The following is a 21,638-nucleotide window of genomic DNA, read 5'->3' as shown; positions in this document are numbered from 1 at the left end:
AGGTCTCACAGAAACTGTGAGATAATGAATGCTCATTATTTTAAGTCACTAAATTGGGGGTAATCAGTTATGCAGAAAGCACAGTACAATACGTAATACAATGTTCAGCTTAGTGATAACAAGTCATGATCATTTATCCATTTGTTTATTTAACATTCAATAAATCTCCTCCTAGAATCAAGACTGCACTAAGCTCCGGGAAGACTTCAAATTAGTTCAGATAGCAACCTGGAGAATACAACAAAAGAGTATGTAAACCAAACTGTAAAAAAATAGTGAGCAGGAAAAGCTCCCTGGGGAAACACTATTGGGGACAAAGAGTGAAGAGGTAGGAAAGTGCTATCCAATTTGAGAAACTCAAAGAAGTAGAGCTAGCCTGAATAGTGAGCAATATGGAGAAGCAAGGGTACCACTTTAAGAGGATAGACTTTGGTATCACATAAATCCATATTTATCTCCATGTTCCTGCTTTGCTACTTCATGGCAATGTTAATAAGGACAATTTAGGCATGTCCCTGTGCCTCAATTTTCTCATCTGGGAAATAAAAATAATACTACCTATTTCAGAAGGTTATTAACAACATATGCTATGGTACCTAACATAAAATAGGTGTGCTGAAAAATATTTATTATTATTGTTGCTGTGTCTGTCGTCTTTAATAGCATCATCAGTAACATGAGAGATCTTATAAGATTGGCAAGGAATTTTTACATTAATTTAAGAGCAGTGGCAAATCAAGCAACAGTTCTGAGTGGAGAGTAACATGGTAAGGCGTAGGAGTTCTAAAAATGCATCTAACAGCCATACCAAGAATAGATGTGACAGAATCAAGACTGGAGGCAGGATACCAGTTAGTAGACTGTGTGATAATCCAGACAAGAGCTGGGGTACATAGGATGGCGACAGGGTTGATGAATACAACACAGTTGAGAGATAATGAGGTAAAATGAAAGTGTTTCAGAACTTTATTTGCTTCAGGGATGAGATAGAGAATGGGTGAAAAATTATACCAGGTTTAGGGATCTAGGAAAAATATACACAGGTCAGATGAAGGAAAATTGGAACAATTTGTGAAATGTGAAATATTACTAATATTCAAACTTGAGAGTCTGGGAGACTTCTAATTGAATTTATATCTCTAAAACACAGGATAGTGATCAATTAAACACAGGGTCAGAGACTGATTTTGTCCCTAACAATTAGAGGATATATGAAGCATTGGCATAGTTTTTCCAGAGAAAACCACTCACCTATGTACAGGAACCAGAAATTATAAACAGTATCCTATAAACAAAATTAAGAGGAAGCCACAAAGAAAACAAAACAAAACAAAAAAAAGGATGTTCAAAAAAACAAGATTTTACAAAATGGGATGAGATTCCTTGTAGAAGAAAGTATTAGACAAGAGGGTCAAATGCTGCAGTAAATCAGGGTAAGGACTGATGAGGTATTGTGGATTGCTCAAAGGGTCATCGAGGACCTCACTGAGAGTAGTTCCTTCAGAAGGTGGGACTGGAAATGAGGCTATAATATATGAAGGAATGAGAAGTTACATTACTCTAAATAAGGACAGCTTCAGGTAACCTGAGTTGAGAGGATTTTTTTTTTTTTTGCTTTGTTTCCATTAATGGAAGGAACTTGAATATGGTGGAATGTTGATGGCAGTGGGGAGAGTGGAGGGAGGGGAACCAGAGCTCAGAATAGAATACAGTCTTAGTAAGAGCATGACTACAGATTGAAGACTCTGCGGAAGTTTGGTGCCAGGACGATAAGGAGTTCCCATGTGAGAGTATAAAATTATGCTCTGAAGCTGGAGGCAATTTCAAGGCCTATAACTAAGAATAGGGGTCAATATAGTAGAATTAGACCAACATTTCTCAACTAAAGGGGGATTTTGTCCCCATCCAGGCACCATTTACTATATAAATGCAGATATTTTGGTTGCTACAATCAGGAGCTGGGAATGATAGTAATATCTGGAGATAACTAGGGACATCCAGTGGTACAGACCAAGGATGCTTCTAAACAGTGTACAATTCACAAGACAGCTCTAATGAAGAATTATCCAGCTCAAAATGCCAACAGTGCTGAGGTTAAGAAACCCTGGGTTTGGCATTTGAGAGAAGTGCTGGAGGTCTAAAATATTCACTGAGGAGGATGGGAGCTCACTATGCAATCGTGGTATGTTTGCTCTAAAACATTCTGTGTCCACTGCAGATGGAGACCAGTATTTTTTTTTAATGGCAACAATCTGAACTACTGTATAATTTCCTCCAGCAGTATTGTGAGAGTCAAGGCTAAGAAAGGTGAAAGTTAGACTAATACATGGATACAGCTTTAACCAAGGGGGCGAATTCCAAAGAACAGGGAATTGAGGCTTCAGTAGAAGATCCATGATCCACTGAAATGATAGAACACTGTATGTGAACGAGGCAAAGAAGGGTATAAGATAAAATGTAGCCAAAAGGGACAATATAGGGGACCTAGAGCTCCCTATAAAATTCAAAAATGCACAGGAATGCATTTTGTAAAAGTTATGGAATGACAAAATCTGTGATCAGAGGTTAAGAAATAGCCTTAGTACTTATTTTTCAGCCCAGTGAAGATGACGGCAATATCCAGACAGGGTCCAACAGATAGGTAAATCAAGGTCACTGAAAATGAGAGGGGTAAGGTCTTGAGAGGTCACAGTGATGAATCAATCACACAAGACCAGTAATGAACCACTGTGTGTATCCCCACATCTCATGCCGTTTTATCACTAAACATGAACAGAAAAAGAAGCAACAAAAAAATACTCTATTAACAGAATACTGCATTAACTGTGACTTGCTTAGATATATTCCTAGGTGTTTTATGGTTTTTGGTGCAACTGTAATAAATAAACTGTAATAAATAAATAAATGGGACCAATTCTTTGATTTCTCTCTCTGCTGCTTCATTGTTGGTATGAGAGAGCTGGGTTTTTATACTCTTGTTGAGTACCCAGCTGTAGGGACACAGAATATAACAGCTGGGTACTCAACAAGAGTATAAAAACCCAGCTCTGTCAACTCAGACTTGAAGAATAGCCAGCGTTCCAACAATATTCTCTCAGGGTCACACCAACAATGAAGCAACAGAGACAGAAAGGCAGAGACAGAGAGGCCAGGGAAACAAAACCAAAAATGAACTACTGGGACCTCATCAAAATAAAAAGCTTCTGCACAGCAAAGGAAACAATCAGCAAAACTAAAAGGCAACTGAAGGAATGGGAGAAGATATTTGCAAATGACATATCAGATAAAGGGTTAGTATCCAAAATCTATGAGGAACTTATCAAACTCAACACCAAAAAAACAATAATCCAGTGAAGAAATGGGCAAAAGACATGAATAGACACTTCTGCAAAGAAGACATCCAGATGGCCAACCAACACATGACAAAATGCTCAACATCACTCATCATCAGGGAAATACAAATCAAAACCACCATGAGATGCCACCTGACACCTATCAGAATGGCTGACTTGAACAACTCAGGCAACAACAGATGTTGGTGAGGATGCAGAGAAAGAGGATCTCTTTTGCACCGCTGGTGGGAATGCAAGCTGGTGTAGCCACTCTGGAAAACAGTGTGGAGGCTCCTCAAAAAATAAAAATAGAACTACCCTATGACCCAGCAATTGCACTGCTAGGTATTTACAGGTATGCTGTTTTGAAGGGACACATGCACCCGAATGTTTATAGCAGCGCTATCTACAATAGCCAAAGTATGGAAAGAGTCCGTATGTTCATCGACAGATGAATGGATAAAGAAGATGTGGTATATATATACAATGGAGTATTACTCAGCAATCAAAAAAGAATAAATCTTGCCATTTGCAACTACATGGATGGAACAGGAGGGTATCATGCTAAGTGAAATTAGTCAGAAAAAGACAAATATCATATGACTTCACTCATATGAGGACTTTAAGAGACAAAACAGATGAACATAAGGGAAGGGAAACAAAAATAATATAAAAACAGGGAGGGGGACAAAGCATAAAAGACTCATAAATATGGAGAACAAACAGAGGGTTACTGGAGGGGTTGTGGGGGGATGGGCTAAATGGGTAAGGGGCATTAAGGAATCTATCCCTGAAATCATTGTTGCACTATGTGCTAATTTGGACATAAATTTAAAAAAATTAAGTATTATGTTGAAAAAAAAATTCTCTCAAGGTCCCACCTCAGTGGCTTCTGCATTGATTGGAAAAAGAATAAATGAGGTTACCCAAGAGTAAAAGACTATTTTTGAGGCAAAAGGGCGCTTCAGTGGGTTAGACAGTGGAAAGTTATCTATAGTTTAGGATTTTTTTTTTTTTTTTAAGAGAAAGAGCGTGAGAGAGTTGAGCACGTGCTCACACTCAAGCTGGGGAGGGGCTAAGGAAGAGGGAGAGAGAGAATCTCAAGCAGGCTCCACACCAATGGAGAGCCCAACTTGGAGCTCCATCCAAGGACAGTGAGATCATGACCTGTGCTGAAATCAAGAGTCAGACTCAACTCACTGAACCACCGAGGCTCTCCAGGAACAGATTCTTAACAAGTGAACTTGAGACAGAAAGCAGAGAGCAAAGTGCTAAAATTTTCAAAGATGGGGGTAAAATCCCCAGAAAGTCAATGGATAGAAGCAATACAGAAGACTGGATTAGAGTATGACCTTTCCACCTAAGAAACAGTGGAAATGGTAATCTTTTTTTTTTTTTTTTTTTTTTTTCCAGCTTTGCGTCATTGCTGCAAACACTACTGGTAGAATTTGTCACTGATTGTCATTAATACCACCTGGGGGAGCTTATTAAAAATTTGGATTCCAGAACTAATCCCAGTGTACGGTTCACTCAGTTTTTACATATTCCAGGGATCTGTGTTCTTAACAGTTCGTGTACCTAATTCAGGACTAAATTTTGGGAAACCAGTAGTATTTACTACTTAATAGGTATCTGTCTCATCATTGAAAGTTTAATTATTATAGCTCATTTTCACCAAAAACTTATTACAAGCCAGATGCTTTTGTAAGTACTTTAAATTTATTTAAACTTTAAATTCAAACTTTTAAGTTATTTTATTCAACCCTCTTAATAATTTCACAAAGTGGGTATTATTGACATTTTCAATTTAAGATAAGGAAATTAAGCAATAAAGCTGCCATCTGAGTACAGACAGTCCTAACAGAGCTCATTCCTCTAACTATGCTATTGTAATAAAATTAGCTACCTAAAATCAACTTTTTCCTTCAGCTTTTAAATAGAACTTGATCATGTATATTGTTAACAAGTTATCACATGTTCACCATAAACTTTGATAGGTGGTATACGTTTTAACAGAAACAGGGAAGTTACTTACAGTTAAATAAAATCATTCTGTCAAAACATTTCAAGACACAAAGTTGTCATAGAAATAAATAATTGAAGTTATTAGTGGTAAAACTTACAAATAATTTCTATGGACCTCACATTTAATTACTACTTTCATTTCCTTAGCCCAATTAGATATGAATTTAACTAGCAAGTTCATCAGCTCAAAAAAAGAGGTATAAAATGAACTCAACTCTTTGAGATCATGAAACTCAATCTTTGAATACTTACATTTAATTCGTCTTTTAGTACTTCTTCAAGACGATGACCTACATGATTCTCATCTTTTGTGTCCATAACCAGGCATATGTGCTGTGAAATTCTTTCTGAGATAAAAAAAAAAAAAAAGAAAAAGAAAAAAAAAAAGTAAGTTTCTAAGAGAAAATGGAACAAAGCCCTAGTATGCTAAAACCTAGATTAACCTGTTGTTTGTAACTGTCAAACTACAAAGCTTTTACCTGCAGGCCGGTGAAATCACTTGGAATCCACACTGATAAATCCTCCACTCTTTACCACCCAAGTCAATAAAGATAGGGATTCATTGCTGTGTAAGTGGCTAACCAGGACACTGTATAATCAACAGAAATAAGACATCATAGGATATATCTAAAAAGGACTAACTGAAGGTGACAGCTATTTGCCTGACAGTTCATTCCTTCTCTATTTATAAAGAGTCCCCTAAAATCTGATAAAATCCCATCTCATGCAGATCCCCCACTTCAGGCTAGAAAGTACCTTCTGTGTGCAACTCACTGTGCCACCTAGTGTCCTGGATGAGCACAGAAGTGTCCTTGGCATTCGTCTTAATTCAGTCAATTCAATACAATTAAGTTCTTGCCTGTTTAACTGTTACAAGTGATTATAATAGCCACACTAATTTTCTTCAAATTTGTTAAGTGTCTTCGACATGATCCATTTTAAAAACACAATTCATATGACATAATCACGCTCACCTTTGTAAACCTTGGATGCACTCTCTCAAAAGATACATAATCCTACTCTACACTAGCTAGGTCTATAATACTAAGAAATAGCTATATCGCTGCCAATTAAGAAGACAATGCATGGTATTATGTCAAAAACTTTTACAAAGGCTTAATTTTAAATAAGAATTCTAAATCAAATTAGTTTAACATTTAACCCAGCTGCTTCTTCAAGGAACAACTTTATATAACATGATATATATAAACGTTAATCTAGTAATAGTTAATCATTTTTCCAAGCACAGCTGGGGACAACAGACATTTAAAATATTAAGAAAAGCACCAATTAATAGTACTCCCTTTACTAACTACCTCACATCTATCAAGAATATTGTATGGTGCAAGAGCTCTATGTTCTATTATTACCAATGTTCATGATGGCCCTGCAAACAATATTATTATGAATCTATATAATAGATACCAGAAACCTGAATTCACAGAAGTGAACTAACTTTTTCATGATCACTCTTGCTGAGGCTTTACAAAGGGGAGATAATGTAAAAAAAATGGGCAAATGGTATACCTAGGCAAAAGACAGAATGGAAGTTATATGTACTATTCTTTCATCTTTTGTTTGAAATAAAAAATATTCTGCCCCCCAAAAACACATTAAGATACAATAAAAAAAATACATGAATATGTGTGTGTTGCATATGTATGTATATAGTAGGAGATGTTAAAATTCATCTTTTAAAAATAATTTAACTATTGGATGTAACAAATATATTAACCTTATTGTGGTAATCACTGCACAATATATACATACATCAAATCATTACATTGCACACCCAAAACTTGCATGATGTTATATGTCTTTTATACCTCAATAAAGCTATTAAAATTAAAATAAAATTTTAATTAAAAAATTAAAAAAATCACCTATTTACCGAAGATCAGCAAAAAAAAAATACGAGAACCTAGATTCAAGGGAATATAACAATAAATAAGGTGAATCTTCTATCATGTCGATTTCTATACTGTCTGTTTACGCCTTGTAATTCCCAGGGATTTATACTCCAGAGTAATCTGTGCCAGATTGACCATTTTCTTTATACTGTCAATTGTCCATACCAATATGTCCTTTTCCTAGTCATATAAAATTCTCTACCTGTCCAGTGGCATTCACAGTCTAGACCAGGTTAAATCTTCATCAGTTCCCCCAATTCAATGGTTCTCAACTTTGGTTGCACATCAGAATCAATTCTGAGTAGGTTTTGTTTGGCTTTTGCAGTTTTCAAATACATACTTTTAAAACCCACCCAACAAGATTCTTGCCTGTATTTTTTTTGAAGCTCCAAAACTGATTCAGATGTTTAGTCACGTTGAAAACCTCTGCTTGTTCATTGCCTTGATTTTCTATAATGTGGAGTTTATATAAGTTTTCACTTTGGACAAAAACAAAAAACAAAAAGCTAATTGTCTATGATAGCTGATTAATTCCCCCCAAATGGTATAACTCTTTTTGAATATAATCCTTTTGGGATAATTCTGCAGTTTTCTCTAATCTACTCCATATTGTAGCAATTGGAGCATGCTGAGAATTGTTATCCAATTCCCTTTGAGATTGCTAGCGTCAAACTGTTTAAAAAAACCCAAATCCATCCACCTACTCTGATCTTCATGGCTCACTAGAGTTTACAGTTTAGCCGTTTCTTGGCCAGTATTATAAAGGCAATCTAAGAAAAAAAACCACACAATGTTAATAAATTATAGATATAAGGCACTTCTTGGGCATTTAATAATGTTTGTTAAGTTAATGAGCAATGTAGAAATGACAAACTTTCTACACAGAATTTTTAAATATACGAGAAATGAAGGAAACATGGGATAAAAGATCTAACATTATGACATTTTAATGAGGATTAAATGAGGATTTAATATACCTAAAGTTACATAGAGTGTCTGGTCCAAGTAAATCCCTAATAATTGTTCACATAATAATTGTCACTTCCAAGGTTACATGGATCCAACAAAAATATAAATTAAAATTAGTTTTGTCTACTCAAGATACGACCCATCTGTAACTACAAATGGCCCCTGGTCTCTATGGTCTTAATTATTTCAGTTTGGTTAAAAAAATCCATTTCAATTTTGTCCCACTAATCCTTTTCAAATTTCAAAGTTACACCCAAAAAAGCAGTAATTATGTATAATAATAAAAACCACATCTTAAGTAACAGTCCTGTGTTTTCAACCCTGCACTTTGTAAGTTTTTTTTTTTGTTTGTCTGTTTGTTTTTTGAGACAGAGACAGTGCTAGTGGGGCAGGGGCAGAGAGGGAGAGAAAAAAATCACAAGATTCCACACTGTCAGAACAGAGCCTGATACAGGGCTCAAACTCATGAAACTGTGAGATAGTGACCTGGGCAGAGATCAAGAGTGCAACACTTAACAGAGTGAGCCACACAGGTGTCCCTCCCTGAACTTCTTTATAACTAAAGTGGATACATTCTGATCATTCTTATCTTGGTTTATCCGTTAGATCTAGGTTGAAGCATCTCATGTGGTTTCTACTGATAATCCCACACACACTGACAATCCTAACTGGGAACACTAATGTATGTAAGATCTTTACCAACAAAAGACAATAGCAATGACTGCACTCGGACCATGCAGCTGGAGGCTCAAAATGGTGAAGAATGCAGCTATGGAAGCAGGGCTCCAATAGATTGAACCTCCTCAATGCCAGTTACTCCAGTACCCCCAACTCAGAAAAAAATGTACATTTAAAATTCATTTTTTCATGAAGGAGAAAATTCTTTCCAAACATAATATAATTAATACTTACTATTTCTCAAAGCAAACAATTTAACAACTTCTCTGAGGTTAATAATGAAATCAACAAAAACAGGGGCCTTTAAGAGTTGTTAATCTGTTGTTCTAACTATTAATAAAGCGATTCTTAGAAATTTTAGACATTAAAATAAACACAACAATAGAATGAGGGAAAACCATAAAATCATTTTGTTTCCCAGAATCATGAAAAATATACCACAAGAATGTAGTCTTTGCTCTCTCCCTTAAACAGGCCTAAAGATAAATTAGAAAAATAATGCAGTTAAATTTAGCTCATACCTGACCTGTCAACTTTATTACGAATATTATTTTTTTGAGTTTACTCATTTACTGTAAGACAGTGCGCACGCATGTGTGCAAGTGGAAAAGGGGCAGACAGAGAGGGAAAGAGAGAATCTGAAGCAGGGTCCGCACTGTTAGCTCAGAGCCCCATGTAGGGCTTGAACCCACACACCGCGAGATCATCACCTGAGCCGAAATCAAGAGTCGGCTGTTCAAGTGAATGAAACACATACCCACCCCCAACTAATATTAACTTGTTAGTTTTAGTTGTCACGCTACCTTTTTTATAAAATATTTTTTAAATCTTCCTAAAAGGACAATTATGACACATGAAGTATTTTAATATCTAAACCTGTAGGGTATGCTCTCCACCAAACATCGTTTTTAACACATATTCTCTGATCTACACTGAAAAACTCTTTATTTACGTACAGCATCTAGGTATCACAGAGCTCAACACGACTAAAAACAGAAAAAATTGTAAAGGAACATTACGTGTAGTCTATACGCTAGTTACAAGCTGTAAGCATTAATAAATAAGAACCAATTTTTCAATTAATACCTCATCCTTGTGTGCTAGAACTTTTAAATGGTCAAAGTATGTGCACAATTGCCAAAAGTATTATGCTAAAAATAATGTACAATTTGATTTTACTTTCCTGGCTGTGATGGATAATTTTATGTCAACTTGACTGAGCAATGGGGTGTCCAGATACTTAGCCAAACATAATCTGCGTGTTTGTGTGAGGGTATTTTTAGATGTGGTTTACATTTAAACTGGTAAACTAAATAAAGCTGATTGCCCTCCCGAAAGTGGATGGGCCCCCATCTAAACAGTAGAAGACCTGAATATAACAGAAGTTTGACCTCCCAGGAGTAAGAGAGGAACCTGCCGCTTAATGGCCTTGGATATGAAATACTGGCTTTTCCTGGTTCTACAGCAGCCTGCTGGCCTTAGGACTTAAACTGTGACACTTGCTATGGAGATTTTGGACCTGCCAACCTCCATAATCTGTAATCACATGAGCCAATTCATGTGTGTATCCTGTTTGTTCTATTTCTTTGGCGAACCCTGACAAATATGCTAGCAAATAAGCCTAATTCTTCAACAGATAACTAGTAATTTCCCAGTCTTCATCACAAAATTCCCACCTCCTGCAATTCTATAAAAGGCAACATAGAATCACGCATGCCTTGAGCAACACTCCTTACTCCTCAGCCAAATCATACCACCTATAATTCCCTGGACATATCTTGATCTTTGGACTAATATATGTGTTCTCCCTACCTGCAAATGCCATTCATGTCCTTGTCTAATTCTCCAGAAAGGTCCACCTCAAACCATTTGCTTTAATAACCACAGTTCGGTGTTTTAGATGCATTTTGGTCAGGGGTGGGAACAGGAGGAGAGGAAAAAAAAAAGGAATAGGGAGGTAACCTTCACCAAAGAGACTTTTTTGAAACTACAATAAACCCACATCTCCAAATTCCCACTTGAGATACATAAAGCTATCTCTCTCAAACATGTGTAAGCACGCAGCCAGGATTTTCCTTATACCCAGGTATGAATTACTGTGTTACTAATCTGAGTGGTCCTAAGGCAAGGCCCTGCAGTGTAAAGTTTCAGAAACAGAAATTTACACACACTTTGGCTGTAATAAGCCACTCACAAAGCTGATGTTCAGGCAGTACCCAGCAACAGAGTCATGGGAGTCCTTATGGTCAGCAATCATTCTGGTAGTCAGTGCATTTATTCTAATTAATCCATATGCATGCCATACTAAGTGGCTTTAATATTGTCTTTACTTTTTACCAAGGTAGACAGTTTTAAACATCATTTCTCTCAATCATAACAAGCAGAAATTATTCTCCCCATTTTATAGATTGAGTCTATACAGCCAGTAAGTTGCCTAAAGTCACAGAGCCATGAAATTATAAATTTCTGTTCTCTAACTCAAATCTATGTGAAGTTAGTATCCTAAAGGGTATTTTTTTCTTTCACATTGGTCTGCATTTTTATTTTGCTTTTATTACAAATTTTACATTGAATTTTATCCTTTGTTTTTCTCTACCATAAAATCACCGACTCCTAAACTCAGTAAACTCTAATTTATTTGAAAATTCTGATTTCCCAACACTCCAAAGTTTTAGCACAGGGCACCAACAAGAAGGTATTGACAGTCATTTGTTTTGAGGCTGTGTGCTAGGATCATGACTAAGACAGATTTTGATGGGCTGAATGAATTTTGTCCCCTGTCAAATTCATTGTGGTGTAGCAGGATTCTTGCACAGAGCCATGACAGTGAGCCTTTTCCTTCCAGGAACAAACTTTATTCCTGCCGGCACTGCTCACTTGGGTTGGTACCCCAAGAACTGAGCCCTGAACTCCACATGGCATAGTTTTTTGTATTTTTTTTTTTACTTCTTTGTCCCTCATATATGGTAAGATACAAACATGTAGTCTGATTAAGTGGTCCCATGTTACAAGGTTGTGAGGGATGTTGTTATGTACGGGTATTATTAGGTTGCCTTGTTTTTGTTTTTTTGTTTTCCTTAGGGAGGGGATGCTTCCACAGTGGGAGCTCTAACCCTAAGCATCCTCAGAATGTGACCATATTTGGAGACAAGAGACTGTAAAAGGTCATCAGGTTAAAATGAGGACAATTAGAGTGAGCCCTAATCCAACATGACTGTTTTCTTTATAAAAAGACAAATACAAATTAATGGAAAAATTATCAAAGTCAAGCACCATATAATTTTTTTTATAAGAGAACACTTCTAAAAATAATGAAGGTGTGCCAGAAATATGTGCCTATGAAGCCAATCAAAATTGCAATCTACTATTTTACAACAAGCTAAAAAAACATACAGGTAATGAAACCAAACATTAGAGAACTATATAATTTAGAATTTACAAACACAGAAATTAGGTGGTAGTCCTCAGTAAAGAATGTAAAGTAAAAGACTATTTCAGAAACAAAGACTATACAAACATGACATAGGTACTAAATTAACAGATAATTTAAGATAAAAAGTTAAAAATGAAAAATAGTTTTAAATTAAAAAATGAAGAGATAAGGATCCAGCAAAGTTACATATATTGAAGTTGGATAAAGATGATCCAACATAAATGTAATAGGAATCCATGAAGAATACTGACATTTTTATTTACACACACACACTCAGATCACATATAAATATCCTCAAAAATTTACCAAGAAAAAACATTACCAAGACATTTTCTAGTAAAATTACTTGACTTAAAAAAAAAACAACAACATCATTCCTTTGGTCACCTAGACAAAAGAATAGAAATAATAAAGGTAATGAAACAATCATCAGAATGTATTCAATAAAAACAAAGGAACATATTTAAGTTATTCAAGGAAAAAATTGTGAGCCAACATTTTATATTCAGCAAAAATGACTTTCAAGTATAAAGCACACAATTTTCAACTTAAATTAAGAAAATGATTTTCCTGTGAATATTTCCTAGAGAATGTACTAGAGCTCAAGTTTCAGACAACCAAAGTCTAGAGACACATATATACAATGACTGAGGAACAGCATAAAACAGTTACTTGCAGAACTGTGACTAAATAATGTCTAAAATTAACTGAATACAGTAATAATGGCAATATAATCTGAAAATATATATTATCAACAAGAAAATGCAACAGGAGAATGAATGGAACATATAAAAAAATATGTAACTTTTTTCAGAAATAGTCTTGGTTGATAGTACCTACACTTTGAGACCTGGAGGGTACACTGTTGAATAAAGTATCTGAATGATTGTACAATATTCTGTTAATTCCTGTATCTTTGAAAACCAAGGTTCTTATTGGGGTGGAATTAAAATAGAATAATGAACTGGAAGTATCATATAAATTTATGAAGTATTTCATCTTTATGTAAACACACACACAAAATAATTGGTAAGTTTAGAGAATGAAGAGAATGAATTTATTCAGTTGAATACTAATAAAAGAAAATAACCATTTACCTTTCTATGTAAACTGTACACTGGGTAAATAAAGTATAGATGAGACGTGTTTATGAAAGTACCTCAACTAACAGATGAAAACGAATTAAAGAAATTAAAATGTCATGATTTTTAACACCACCTCCACATATTAGGAAATCTAGTCACTGAATATCAATGGCTGCTATCATCAGAAAATAAGAGGGGCGCCTGGGTGGCTCAGTCGGTTGAGCATCCGACTTCGGTTCAGGTTGTGATCTCACAGCTCGTGAGTTTGAGCCCAGCGTCAGGCTCTGTGGTCAGAGCCTGGAGCCTGCTTTGGGTTCTGTGTCTCCCTCTCTCTCTCTGCCCCATCCCCACTCATGCTCCGTCTCTGTCTTAAAAATAAATAAAACATTAAAAAAAAAAAAGACGAGAAAATAAGAGATAACCAACATTTGGTGTGTAATAAAAAACTCACACCACCTCTCATCTTACCAAAGAGATGAAACTAAATCTTATTAAGTTTCTAGAGCCAGCTAACACTTTGTAGAAGACAGAAACACATACAGAAATATGCATAATTGAACCATGCAAGAATATACACTCATCAAAATTCAAAATAGGAAAAAATCTACACATCGCATAAACTGGGTTCATCAGGCAACAAAGTTTAAGCAAAATAAAAGGATGGGGAACTGGTAGGGTAAGTGAGATTAAACAGGTCATTAAAAACACACACACACAACTAAAACAAAGTGTCTAGAAATGTACATTTGAGTGATAAAGCTCAGAAGAAATATGGGGAAATTGCTGTAAAATCTGGATAGAGATAGAACAAGTTGTAATTGCCTAAGAATACAAGAAAAAGTCTCTGCTGTGGGTGGGAAAGTTCTATTCTTGATCTGGGTGCTATTACACAGATATGCACATTATTCTTTAAGGTACAAATTTGGTTTGGATTTCTGTATCTATGGTTTGGTAACAAAACGTTTTAAAAAACATATGCAAGTATACTACTGTTTTCATCCATCCTTCTTTCATTCAGAAAGTATCTTTATATATGATCAGAGGACAGGATAAAGGTCTGGAGTGTATCACGTAAGGAAATCTAACCAACTGTTAAAACAATGTGTGAACTTTGAAACGTTTAAGAGAAAAGCTAAAAACATCCAGACCCAGGAGCATTATTTTTATTCACAAGGCACTAGGCATTAAAAATTCAAGTTACCACAGAGAGCCCTTTAAATTCTAATTCATGAAAGCAATGTTACTAATAAATAAAAGATATTAACACACTTTCAGTAAAAACAATTGACGCACAGAGTAACTCAGCCAAATCACTGGATGATTTCTCACTCGGTAATTTACAAATCATATTATGTATAATATAATAAATGTATATTCTAACCAAAGTCGTGTGATGCAGGCAAAACCATTATGTCGTTCTTACAGGTAAAGATTTAAATGATTTTCCTAGGCTTAATTTGGCTAGTGACCTGAGGAGCCAAGATTCAAACCAGGTAAATTAGTCTAGAATTGAAGCCCTCAACCATTGCACATGCTGATAAAACATATAAGGAAGATAGGTAATTTCCTAATTCAGGAATCCCCCACACACACACACTTTTTTTTTTTCTAATTGAAGCCACACATGTCAAATGGTAGTCTCACAGATTCATGGAGTAAATAAGATTCTCTGCAGTTTCCAACAAACCTTTGTAATAGAAAATGACATTAACAATTAGAAAATTGCAATAGAAAATGACTAGGGAAAACAGGAAGTCTTCTTTCATTGTTTTTAATTACATAACTAGCAAACTTCCAACACTTTATTTAATAAATTAAAACTCCAATGCTACCTCTATGTAACACTCCTAAAAGAGAAAGAGCATCTTCCGGGCCATATGAAGATATACTGATCTCTAGCTTTCTCTGCATTGGTATGCACTAAAATTACCTTTATGTCATCTCCCTAATTTTAATACATTATAAGTTTGTGTAACCACAACATCAGGATACAAAGCAGGTCAATCTCTCATATCATCTCTTTGTTCTCACCCCCTCTGAAGTTTCTTACTACAGGCATCCTCTGTGATACGAGTCCAAGATAGGGCTCCATCTCACGAACCCGTGTTATCATGATCTGAGCTGAAACCAAGAGTCAGGCACTTACTTAACTGACTGAACCACTCACTCTTCAGGGCTTTTGATCCCCTTGTGTAACATGCTTTGCCATCTAAAACTTAGCCACCTTTGGTTAGGGTATGTGGTTTAGCAAAATACATTCTTGTACAACATGTTGTCCAAAATGTTTAATTCCAGGGGCACCTGGGTGGTTCATTGAGTTAAGCATCTGACTCTTGATTGCAGTTTAGGTCATGATCTCATGGTTCCTGATTTGGAGCCCCACATCAGGCTTTGTGCTGACAGTGTACAGCCTACTTGTGATTCTCTTTCTCTCTCTCTGCCCCTCTCCAACTTGGGCATGCTTTCTTTCTCTGTCTCAAAATAAGTAAATTAACTTTAAAAAAATGTTTTATTCCAATGTTATTCTGAAGTCCTTCATAGGACGTAGGAAATATTATGTAGACATTCTTAAGTTTATGAATGAGGCCAAACACTAATTTGTACTATACTCATCTTTTAAAAGTTCATCTTATTATCCTTGAACACTGGACTTCTTGGTAGACCTGAAATATAGGGTCTTCCTTCAAGGGTTAGAAAACACATATAATTTGGGGTTTTTGCATTCAACTTCAGAAAACAGTAAAATGAAAAATTTCTAACATGCACAACCTTCTCTTTACCACATGAAAACCCAATGACACATTAAGAGGAGCACGGGAAAAAAAGTTTGGGGGGGGGACCTGGCTGACTCAGTCAGGTAAGCAGCCAGCTCTTGATTTAAGCTCAGGTCATGATCTCACAGTTCATAAGGTTAAGCCCTGCATTGGTGACAGCACAGAGCCTGCTTGCAATTCTATCCCTCTCCCCCCACTCACTCTCTCTCTCTCTCTCTCCCTCTCTATCTCTCTCTGCCCCTCCCCCACCCCGGCTCTCTCTCTCAAAGTAAACAATAAACATTAAAAAGAAAAAAAGAGGAACAAGGAGTATCTAGACATGTGCCTGCAACTAATAACCAGTAAGAACTCAAGAGTGCTCAGGATTGTATTAATTTTTACAAGATGTTTACAAAACATCTTTCAGTAGAGACAAACCTAAACACTAAGTTATTAGTAAGTTCCACAAGTGAGCAAAAAAATCCAGGCCAGCCTTCAATTTTCTTAGAAACATCCAATACCGTGACTTCATCAAGCCTCATCATTCACTTTGCTGACCTCTTCAGCCAAAATGTTAGTGTTCTTAGGTATATAAGAAACTATCAAATCCAATACTACTCACCTCCAAAAGATATATCTAGCCCTAATCCATTCAAAATGAAGGCAGTCCTCTTCCATTCTCCTGTTGAGTTCCTTGAATCAACAGCAAATCATATTTTCTGTAGTACAGCAAGGATTTTAAAATAGTATTAAACAGAACCATCACTGCTGAGCCCTGATATCCCTGTTTTCATTTAAACTACAGGAAGAGGCTTCAGGTTTCTCTAAACACCTTCATAGAGGAAGCTATTAGAACAGGAAAAGGGCAGCATACAATCGATAAAGGAAAAAAAGCCAACAAGTCATGTCTCCAGGACAAGCAGAAAATAGGGATGGTACATAGAGTCTTGCAAGAAAACCACACATACCCACTTTAATAGGTCAAACTGATCTTCAGAGAAGTTAGTTCTATTGTTGACTGTACCTGTTTCAACTGAAGGGCAATAGTACACAGGCAGATACTTTTTTCCCAAGATTTGTTATGTCTGATCTTAACCACATTTTTGAATTAGTCATTGAATACAGGATGAAGTTTCCTGCCTTTCCTACTTACAACTAAAAGTAAGGAGCAGACATGTGATATCTTGTCCCATGACATGTTTTTACATGTAAGATATTACTGTTTTCCAAGTAAATGATGCCATATATTTATATATATTGCTTTTCAAAGTATATATATTCTGACTTAACAGAAATGTGAAAGAAATACATTTTTTAAAATCTAATGACTCACCAAGATATTTACAAAATGTATTATTGCTTTAAGCATAAACGCTCAGAGTTTTTGTTGTTTTATATCCTACCTACATCAGAGTCAAGTATAACTGTCTTTTGTCTTATCAAGTCTTATTTAGCTAATTGCTTGATAACTCACTGTGACCTTAGAAGGTTTTGAATATGACAGATTTACTTCCCTATGCTTTAGTGAGCATCTCACTAATGACAAATAAATTATAAAATTACAGTCAACTCTACTTTCTCTAATCTTCACCCAAATATTTAACTTTCCAATTTACATTCTTTTACAGTAAGATTCCAAGGACACCAAACTGCTATTAAATCATTTGCAACCCTCCTGTTCTAACTAATTAAAGTTTGACGCAAATGTTCTTACAGATTCTCATAAGATACAGTCACAGTACTACTTACAAGACAGTGAAGAACAAAAACTATTATGTATAAAGGAGTTACAGTATTAATGTGAAAATGTGGAAAATGAATAATCACAGTGAAAAGCCAGATACATCAAAAATTACAGTTTGTATGTAAATCTTAGCTGTCACTTTGCATTGTACAAAAGCACGGTTAATGACATAAATGGTGCCATCGCTGGGTATTTAACAAGAAAAACCTGCTGAAGACATACTACAGATGCAGAGCATTGTGCTCTTACAGATGTAGAAAACCTGATTTAAAGTTTCTCATTCTTTCAATTTGATTTAAAAACCTAAAAATACATTACACTTAAGATGCCATGACTTTAGGGTAAATATTAAAAAAATCAAAAATATATTGACATGAGTTTCTGCATATGCATAAAATACATATTATCACAATGAGTCTCCCTAATTCTCAGTAACACTGAATTTTATTCACATGTAATTTTACCTTGTTCCATGCAGTCAAATCCAGTTTTAATGTATAAGCTATTTCAATGTGTAAGCACAAGATGATTCAACTGCTTGCCTACTGGGATAATTTTCTAAAACACTGTATGAAACATAAAAAAGCAGTCTTATGGGTTTTATAGCTTACGTGTTAAAAAAGCACAACAGTAAAAAATTGCCTTTATCAGTGACGTTGGAAAAAATGTATTTTCAGAATAAAGTCTGTTTCTGAATAGATGTTTTCGAGCAGTCAAAGTCAATTTACTTTAACAAATGGAAAACACTAGATAATGATTGGTAAGACATGAAAATTTAGGTAAACATTAGCTATTTTGAATTCATATTAACTGAAGCCATGTAAAAATTAAATTTTCCTTTTTTATTATTTTGTTTTTCCATGTTTACATAAACCATCTTATGACAAGAGGCACCATGAGGCTTTTTTTAATAACACAAACTTACTTAGGTTTGTACAGTTATAACCAAGAAAGAATAAAATACTATTTTTCAACAGTTGTTAACCACAAAATTAAATATATTCAAAGATTAGATAGGTTATGATAGATCAGAAAGATTATGGTACAAAATAAATGCAATCTCTTATTTAAAAGTTCTATAGGAGAGGTGCCTGGGTCACTCAATCGGTTAAGCCTCCGACTTCAGCTCAGTTCATGATTTTGCAGTTCATGGATTGGAGTCCCACGTCAGGCTCTGTGCTGACAGTGAGGAGCCAGGAGCCTGCTTCAGATTCTGTGTCTCCCTCTGTCTCTATCCACCCCTCCCCTATTCATGCTCTGTCTCTCTCTCTCTCAAAAATAAGTAAACATTAAAAAAAAAAGTTAAAAATAAATAAATAAATAAATAAATAAATAAATAAATAAATAAATAAATATTCTATGGGTTATTTTCTGCGAAAATCTTAGAACATTGCTCCTTTTGCCAAGATAAGGTCACTCAGCCTATTAAATTAAGTGTTGGTTGGGATTGTCTGTATGTCATGTAAATCTAGATTAAGTATGTTACTGCTGGCATCTGTTAACACTAATAGTTTGGGGACATCTGAGCAAGCGAAGCAGGCTTGGGTGGGCTTAACCAACTTGTGTAAAGTATAATACCTCTTCATTAAGATGTTTACAAACTTATCGCGTAAGTTCAATGTCTTGTTGAGTTTAATGACCCTACTCTAGCAAAGTTTGTTTTAAATTTCACTCTTTACGTCAGAAAAAGGAGCAGTAAAATGGTGATGGGAATCCCTATAGCATTTGGCCTGGAAAGCAAGAGGGTCCAATTTCCTGACCTCTGCAAACCAGCTTAAACCAGTTTAAAGCCTGGAGTTTTAAAGGTCAGAGGGTGTGGCTGACGGCTTTGCTCTGCTTTTAGAGAGAAGATTAGCAAACAATACATGGATAGGCATCTTGAAAAGAGGGACCAGAAGAGTGCCTGGGGCACACAGTGGGGAGGTTAATTGCTCATCTCAGAGCACTACCTAGAGAGGCAGCATTCAGTGACAGACTCCTCCAGGAACAAAGGAACTTGGAGGCATCACCTTCCTACCGCATCACTCAGCATAACCACAGAGCCACTTGCAGGAACTAACGCAACACCTCCACCGAACTAGCTTACACCAAGCTCTACCTTCCCCATACTCCCATCCAACTATACTTCCCAGTCTCACTTGCCTGAGTCCCAGCACAGCAGGCCTCATCCCCCAGAAGACCAGCTCAAATCCCTGCTCAGATCACACCTCCTGATTCGAGGGTTGTGCAGAGCCTCACTTCTGGCAGTGGTGGCAACAGGTCTCATCACAAGCAGACCAGAACACAGCTACTTAAAGCACCACATTCTGGAAAGGGACCAAATCTTGCCCACATCAGGCAAAGAAAGCCTCCACAGATGACCGGCCTGAAGGATAAAGTGGCCAGGACAAAATAGCAGAGTGCACAGAGCATACAGTGGAGACACTCCCGGAAACACTAGGTCCTAGGGAACAGGGGGACTGCACTAAAGGGCACTCCTGGACCTCTTCTTCATAAGGCCATTATCTTCAAGAACAAGAGATGGAGCTGACTTTCCTAACGCAGAGAAACAGGCACAGAGACTTAGACAAAATGAGAAGACAGGGAAATGCATCCCCAGTGAAAGAACAGGACAAGACCATGACTTACAGTTAAGCAAAATAGATATAAATAACATGCCTGAAGGATTGTGTAAAGGATCCTAAGGATTCTCACTAGACTTGAGGAAAACAGTGGAAAATATCAATAAGACCCTTAACACAAAGGAATAAGAAAAGAGATATAAAGGGCTCAATACAAGAAATGAGAAATACAATTGATAGAATGAACAGCAGGATGGAAGAAGCAGAGGAACAAATGAATGACAAAGACAACAGAGTAATGCAAAGTAATAAAATTTTAAAAAATAGACAAAAAAGACTTATACCACATGAGAATAGACTTAGGGAACTCAGTGATTCAATCAAATGTAATGACATTAATATTACAAGAGTCCAAGAAGTAGGGAGAGAAAAGGAGGCAGAAAAATTATTTGAAGAAATAGTAGTTGAAAACTTCCATACTCTGGGGAAGAAAACAGATTATCTGGATCTAGGATGCACAGAGAACCCTCAACAAAATCAACAAAAGCAGATCCACAGCAAGAAACACTGTCATTAAATTCACAAAATATAATGATAAAGACAAAAAATTAAAAACATCAAAACAAAAGAAGACAGTAACATAGAACGGAAAACCAATAAGGCTAACAGGGACTTTCTGAGCAGAAACTTTGCAAGCCAGAAGGGAGATGCATGATATATTCAAAGTGCTAAATGGGAAAAATCTGCAGTCAAGAATACTCTATCCAGAAGGGCTATCATTCAGAATAGGAGACACAAAGTTTCCCAGACAATCAAAAACTAAACGAGGTCATGACCATTAAATTAGTACTGCGAGAAATACTGAAGGGGACTCTTTGAGTAGAAAGGAGACCAAAGTGACAGTATGATGGTAGGAAACAAAAGAAGTAAAAATGAGTATATTTGTTTAAAAAATTCAGTCAAGAAACTCACAAAATAAAGTAAAATATGACAACATGTACCCAAAATATGGGGAGGACAAAAGTAAAAATAGGTTCAACCTTAAGCGACCACCAACTTAACACAGACCACCAAATGCAGGAGAAGTCATACACAAATCTAATGGTAACCATATTTAAAAAACCACTAATAAATATGTAAAGAATATA

General features: G+C 35.9%; 1 protein-coding gene across 18 annotated transcripts in view; it reads right to left on the bottom strand.

The window, feature by feature from the left end:
• Nucleotides 1-21,638, bottom strand: part of CRPPA (CDP-L-ribitol pyrophosphorylase A) — a 481,097-nt gene that overhangs the window by 337,404 nt on the left and 122,055 nt on the right. For all 18 annotated transcript variants that reach the window (XM_053218382.1, XM_053218386.1, XM_053218374.1 and 15 more), the window contains exon 6: nucleotides 5,610-5,704. In XM_053218382.1, the coding sequence (XP_053074357.1) occupies nucleotides 5,610-5,704 (95 nt within the window). The remainder of the gene's footprint in view (nucleotides 1-5,609; nucleotides 5,705-21,638) is intronic.

Source organism: Acinonyx jubatus, chromosome A2 (genome assembly GCF_027475565.1).
Source record: "Acinonyx jubatus isolate Ajub_Pintada_27869175 chromosome A2, VMU_Ajub_asm_v1.0, whole genome shotgun sequence".
NCBI classification, from domain to species: domain Eukaryota; kingdom Metazoa; phylum Chordata; class Mammalia; order Carnivora; family Felidae; genus Acinonyx; species Acinonyx jubatus.
The sequence above is the reverse complement of the archived record's forward strand: the minus strand, read 5'-3'. Positions and strand labels throughout refer to the sequence as shown.